The sequence below is a fragment of the Octopus sinensis genome, linkage group LG8 (genome assembly GCF_006345805.1).
Source record: "Octopus sinensis linkage group LG8, ASM634580v1, whole genome shotgun sequence".
Lineage (NCBI taxonomy): Eukaryota > Metazoa > Mollusca > Cephalopoda > Octopoda > Octopodidae > Octopus > Octopus sinensis.
The window spans coordinates 51,469,053-51,476,552 of NC_043004.1; the positions used below are offsets into that span (position 1 = coordinate 51,469,053).

Genomic DNA, 7,500 nt, shown 5'->3' on the forward strand with positions numbered 1-7,500 from the left:
TGTATGGACACAGAATGGTGCTCCAGCACACACAGGTAGAAAAATACAAGATTTCTGCAAATCCAACTTTAGCAATTTTTTGGAATCATGTTTATGGCCACCTTCTAGCCCCAGATCAAACCCTCTGGATTAATGCTATTTGGGGCGTTTTAGAACATGCTACCAATAGAACATCACATAGCAATGTCGACTCTCTTAAAGATACTATTAAAGAAGAATGGGAGAAGTTGTCTCCCGAATATTTGAGGAACACTTGTGCAAGTTTCAGGAAGTATGTGAAGGCAGTTATTGAGAAAGAAGGAGGACACAGAGAATAAAAAACATTTTCTATTATGTAAATTTTCTTGTGGTAAATAAATTCTCATGACTTTCAATAAACTAATTGGTCATACACTGTCTTTCAATCCCTGCCTCAAAATATTGTAAATTTTGCTTTCCCACCCTGTATATATATATATACAAAAAATTCAGGGTGAATACTTGATAACTGTAAGCACCTGTATATGCCAGTTAGTGGTGTAGGTGATAGGGTATATTTATCAAAAGAAAAACAGGATGCAAAGGATTAGATAGATATATAGATAGAGATATAGATATAGATATAGATATAGATATAGATATTATATATATATACGTTGTTGTATTTCTGGGTGGTTATTTTTTATTTTTGCCAAACAAGCACACACACTGTATATTTCTTCACTCATTTATTGCTGTTCTTATTCTAACTCTTGTCCACTGTCTGGAAATTTTTCGTCACTCATCTATGACCTCTTCAGTGACACTTTATATTTTCATGTGTGCTTTTGCTCCTCTTATTCTTGTGGAACAAGAGCACACATAAAAATGGAAAGTGTTGCTGAAGAGGTCACGGATGTGTGACGAAAGATTTTCGGTAAATGGACTTGAGTTAGAATAAGAAGAGTAATGAATGAGTGAAGAAATATACAGTGTGTGTGTGTGTGTGAGTGTGTTTGTTTGGCAAAACCAAAAACAAAAAAAATGACTGTCCTGAAATACAAAATCTGTTTCAACACATGGTTTCCCATTAGGAATCTTGCAACATAAATTCATAAAGGTACACACACACACACACACACACACATACACACACATAAAATATATATATGTGTGTGTACATATATATATATGCACACATATACATGTATATGTATGTATGTATGTATGTGTGTGTGTGTGTGTATGTATGTATGTATGTATGTATGTATGTATGTATGTATGTATGTATGTATGTATGTATGTGTATGTATGTATGTATGTATATATATATATATATATATATATAAATTCTCATGACATCAGCAGCATACTTATGCTGGTAAGGAAAAGTTTATAAAACATATAGAAAAATTTAAAGAATTTGTATCTTTTTGCATTGTTCCAGCCTTACACAACAACCTTCTTTAATATGTGTGTGTGTGTGTTTTGTGTGTGTGTGTGTGTGTGTGTTGTGTGTGTGAAAGATAGATAGATATGTAGGTATTGTTGTTACCCTAATAACTAAGATGTTTTGATTAAAAATGGGGGAATTTTAAGTGCAAGTTAATATTGGGTCATCCTATAAATAATACAGTATTTTAATATTTCTTTTAATTTTCAAAATTAAGATAAACAAAGTTCTTTTTTCATCCAAAATATACTTTCCTTCCTTTTTTACAATGCTCTTCCATCTATCTAGTAGACTTTCAAGAGGCCCCTCTTCCAAAATTCACTTGTCTGTGATGAAAAATACTCCTCCAGTACTGTTCTGACCTCATGTATAGAATTCATATTTTCTCTGTCCAAATGATTTTGAAGTCTGCAGAGTAAATGATAATCAGATGGGGGCAATGTCTGGCGAATATGGTGGGTGGGGCATCGTTCCCCATTCAAACTGCTCCAGCCTTTGGAATGTCATCCTTACTGTATGTGGCCGAACATTATCCTGATGGAAGAACACCTTTCATCTTGGAACCAAAGATGGTCCTTTTCTTCTAGTGCTGATTTAAACTCCTCAAGCTGCTCGTAGTAGATCTCCTTTGCTATCATTTGGTTTGGGTTTAAAAGTTCAAAGTGGACTAAACCTTTCATATCCCACCAAAGAGATAACAACACCTTATGTGGGTGAAGATTTTCTTTAGCCTGGGGTGCTGGTGTTTCTCCTTTCCCTACTTCTTTCTTAGGTGCTTGATATTTTTATAGGGAACCTATTACTTCTCACTATCACTATTCGGTCCAAAAAGGTTCATTCGTGAGATGTGACAGCAAAAAAGAGCACACATTCACTCTCTGCATGTGATTAGACTAGGCAAGTTTGTTAGGAACCCATTGACCCAATTTGCTGACTTTTCCAATGGCACGCAGGTATCGATGAATGGTTGAATGACCAAATCCAAGCTTTCCTGCTAGTTCCTCAACAGTTGTGATGGGATTTTGTTCCACCTGGGTTTGCAGGACATCCCCATCAAGCTCTACAGATCTTCCAGGAACTGGCTCATCTTCTAGGCTGTAGTTTCTGGAACCTATGCTTATTGTCTGATCCCCATATACAGCATTAATATTCCTACCTGCTTTTATAGTAAGTTGATGCAGGGTAGTTTATCCTGTCCCCCTGCGACTTTTAGTTCATGCAATTGGAACAAACCGCATTATTTATGGAATGGCCCAATACAATGGAACACAAACTTCAAAAAATTTCTATATGTATATATTGTATATATATACTGTTGTGTCTGGGGAGAGTCATTTTCTTTTTGTGGCTTATGCGTGTGTGTGTGTGTGTGTATATATATATATATATATACACACACACACATATATATATATATATATATATATATATATATATATATATATCCCAGAGTAAACATATAAATGTGAAACAGGTGAAAAAATGGTACTCAAATACCAGAGGTAGAGTAATATGCTTTATTTAAAAGCAGCAGAAATATAACAAAAGCTGTTCATCGGACAGTTTTGTTAAAATAGAACAGAAATAACAATATGATCAAAACTAGTTAAAGGATACACCTTTAAAAATGGATTTGTTTCATTGGTCCTTTCAAATAATGATCTTAAGCATGCAATAAACAAAATAAGCAAAATCAATGAATTCAATATAAATTCATCCTATTAAAAAAAAATCGAGGAAAAACCTTAAATCGAAGAGCGGATTCAAAATACATATTGTCATTAATTATATATGAAATATAATCCAATTAATACAATTAATACATTAAGAATTAAAATATTTCACAACAGTATATACTCATACTAAACCATCAATATACATATATACCTCAAAACACACAAATGAATATACACAGACCACATACATATGCAGACATATATATGTAAGATGTAAATATACACTCAAATACACATATACATATGTATATGCAATCTTGTTATTTTTATTTTTGTTTCTCTGTGTGTTTGTGTGTGTTCCTGTATGTCTTTCAACATATAGACAAAGCAACACAAACTTTAAAAAAACTATATGTATTATTCTTATATATATATATTTCGTTTTGGGATTTGGATTGCAAGAGTCTTTATATGAGATCGTGTGTTGAAGCATATTTTGTTGTGTCTGGGGAGAGTCATTTTCTTTTAGTACCTTATTATACAGGCAGATAGCTATATAGACTATATGAACAGACACATATGGAGACACGGATCCACACATATAAAGATGCACATCCATACATACAAACATGGTACATAGTTACATAACACACACACACACACAGGTATGCACACACAAGGAGACAGAGGTGCATATATATATAAACACATGCTCACATAAACATACATAGAAAATACACAAATACGGACAGGCATGCACATAAATATGCAGGATACATACATACAGATGCACACACACATATATACATACATACACATGCAAACACACACACACATACATACGTACATGCATGTATAGGCACACACACTGACCCGCACACATGCGCACAAACAAACAAAAGGGAATGCAGTGTAAATAATGGACACAGTCAAAACTATTGAAAAGGTTGAAAGACGCAACAAAAATTTTAGAAAATAAAAATAAGAAATAAGTGGAAATTTTATCGGTGAGTGTGTTACATTATAAGGCACTAAAAGAGAATGACTCTCCCCAGACACAACAGAATATATATATCATCATCATCATCGTTTAGCATCCGCTTTCCATGCTAGCATGGGTTGGACGGTTCAACTGGGGTCTGATCTGGCAATGTTTCTTTGGCTGGATGCCCTTCCTAATGCCAACATATATATATATATATATATATATATAGATATAGATATAGATATATATATATATAGAGAGAGAGAGGGAAAGAGAGAGAAAGAGAGAGAGAGATGGGGAGGAGGAGGAAGATAGATAGATTGATAGAGAGACTGATAGATAAATAGATAGCTAGCCAGACAGACAGGCAGTCAGACTGACAGTAAGATTGATGACTCATGCAAGCTTGGAAAAGTAGATGCTAGAATGATGATGATGTATGTGTGTATGTATGTATATATGTATGTATGTATGTATGTATGTATGTATGTATGTATGTATTGCATAAGTGTTTGCGTGTGTGTGTGTGTTTGAATGTTGCTCAGCAAGAGACTCTTTTACTCTTTTACTCTTTTACTTGTTTCAGTCATTTGACTGCGGCCATGCTGGAGCACCGCCTTTAATCGAGCAACTTGACCCCGGGACTTATTCTTTTTGTAAGCCCAGAACTTATTCTATCGGTCTCTTTTGCCGAACTGCTAAGTAACGGGGGACATAAACACACCAGCATCGGTTGTCAAGCAATGCTAGGGGGACAAACACAGACACACAAACACACACACACCTGTATTCTTCTGTAATACTCCTTTCATATTTTTCGTTCATAGTAGCATGTTGTATACTGTCTCCTTCGTTTATCCCCAGTTATTTATAGCTTTCTTGTGAGCCAAGCTTCCTGATGGTAGTGTTGGTATTTAATTTAATGGAAACTGTTTGCTTGTAAAAGCTGCTTTAGCACACTTATCAAGGCCAAATTTCATCTTGATGTCATTGCTGAACTCTTTAGCAGTTGTTATCAGCCCTACAAGCTCTTCATCATTTCTAGCAAACAGCTTCAGATCACCAATATAAAACAGATGATTTACTATAATATTATACATTCTGAACCCATACCTGGTATTACTCAGTTTGTTTGAGAGTGAGATCAGTGCCATGCAAAACAGTAATGGGGAGAAGGAATCACAATGAAAGATGCCTTGTTTGTTGTTGATGTTGTTAGATTGGCTCATCCAATTACTATGGTTTAGAAGAAGACATGGATTCCACTTGGTCATGCTATCTTGTAAGAATTTGGAGATGATAGGAGAGGAAATTATATATCTCAAGGGCCTTGAGTAGCCAATTATGTGGGACACTATCAAGCACTTCCCTGTAGTCTATCCATGCCATACTCAGGTTCTCAGCAATTCTCTACAATCATATTATCTATGAGTAATTGATCTTTACATCCATAACAATTCCTTTTACAACCTTTTCTTTGGGCTCATGGAAGGATAGAGTTCTATTCCAGAAAAGTGTATATTCTTTCAGCTAGTATGGATGTAGGTGGTGTTGAGACAAGTTATCGGTTGGTAGTTCTTTGGATTTCTCGTGTCTTCATTTTTTGGTTGAAGGTATGTTGACCCTTCGGTCAGTCAGGCAGGTATTAGCTCTGGGTTCTGAATGATGTCAGTTAGGGATGCCACAAAATTTTGGTGTACAGAATTATTATTATTATTATTATTATTATTATTATTATTATTATATTATTATTATTGTTGTTATTATTATCATTATCATTATCATTATCATTATTATTATTATTATTATTAATATTATTGTTGTTGTTGTTGTTGTTGTTGTTGTTATTATTATTAATGCTTGTTTATTTATATTTTAGGTTGGAAATATTTCATGAGGTGATGCGTATCATCAGGGTCAATGAGCTATTCTATCAAAGACAACATGGATGCAACTTAGAGGACAGGAGTACTGCAGAATACCTTCTCGTTATCTATTCAATAGGAGAGTCTGATTGATAATAACACCCGCAATATATACATATATATATGTATGCACAAATGTGCATGTGTGCATACGTAATATTTTATAGAATAAACAACACAATCTATTTCAACTCAATCAAGTAGAATCAAAGAAGTGAAGATGTCTGCAGGATTAAAATGGTCAGAAAAGTCTTACACACTGACTGATATTGATTCTCAACTTCGTATCGGTTCCTGTATTGTGAAGATTGAACAAGGACAGGAATTGCAGTCATTTCTTGACACGTTTGCAATAAAATATTTCAAAAATCTTTTCAGTGTTCAAGCATATAAAATGAACAATAATGAAGACCTCACCGATGCTTCAACATATGGTGAAGAAGTGTGTATACCATTAAATTATACAAAGCATGGTTCCATAATTCCTATCTATGGCACTTCACATGTCTTCAAAACTGTTGAAGAGCTGATAATGGCTTTTCCGCGTTACGTTGAAGTGCAGGATAACTTAACGTTTTGTTCGAATAACTGCCTCATTCACTTAAAGCCTGGTGATCATCTAGAACTACTGAAAGTCGAGAAAACAATGAACACAAATAGTAACCAACTGGTATGTCAGAGAACAGATGATAAACAAAAAATTAACTTAACTGCAAGTAGTATTGGTCATTTCAAAACTGTGGCTGATCCAAATACATACAGCATCAAAGATGTATTAAAAATACTTAAGTTGCCACAATTTATAAATTTTGGCAGCAGTAGTAATGTTGTTGCAGACTTGGAAGGTGCTGAGGGTTACATTAGTGATGTTGAGTTTTCGGGTTCATATTTACTCGTCGGATTAGAGAAATTCCGAGGTGCTGTGGTCAACAGCCTTTCTGAAGAGAATGATAATGACACTGGTTATGTTTTACCACTTAATTCTGATTTATTTCAACATCTGAAATATCATTTTGCCTTTAAGGAGGAATCCAGAGCTTTAAGAATATGTAAATTCAAGAGTGACAATAACACATTAGACCAGGAATCTTCTGACATAGTAAAAGAATTCACTCAAAATAGTAGAGAATCAGGTACGTTACTACATTTTCTCATTATGTAAAATTTTATCTCTAATGTGTCTCTTTACTCTCTTCTATGCGATGTGTATTAATTAGCTAATAAATTAATGTTAACGATTTCTAAGCTTTGCACAAAGCTGTAGACTCCTAACCTTCTAGCATTCAAATTGCTCTGTCAAATGTAATGCTTATTTATTCACATTGTTTTAAATTAATTGTGCATTGTCTTGTAGCTTCAAGATTTCAATGATGTGATTGTTTATTTTTAAATGACATTGCAGAGTAGTCATGAGAAGCCTGATCTGGCCAGATAGAATATTTGGGTTTGATAAAGGGTAAAGACTCCCTTCGGTCATGAATGACCATAGGATTGCATCTAGAA

At 34.2% G+C, this 7,500-nt stretch overlaps 1 protein-coding gene across 2 annotated transcripts in view; it reads left to right on the forward strand.

The window, feature by feature from the left end:
* Positions 1–5,937: 5,937 nt before the first annotated feature.
* LOC115214990 (flocculation protein FLO11-like) overlaps positions 5,938–7,500 on the forward strand; it is an 89,663-nt gene continuing 88,100 nt past the window's right edge. For both annotated transcript variants that reach the window (XM_036505405.1, XM_036505406.1), the window contains exon 1: positions 5,938–7,130. In XM_036505405.1, coding sequence (XP_036361298.1) covers positions 6,218–7,130 — 913 coding nt within the window. In that variant the 5' untranslated portion in view covers positions 5,938–6,217. The remainder of the gene's footprint in view (positions 7,131–7,500) is intronic.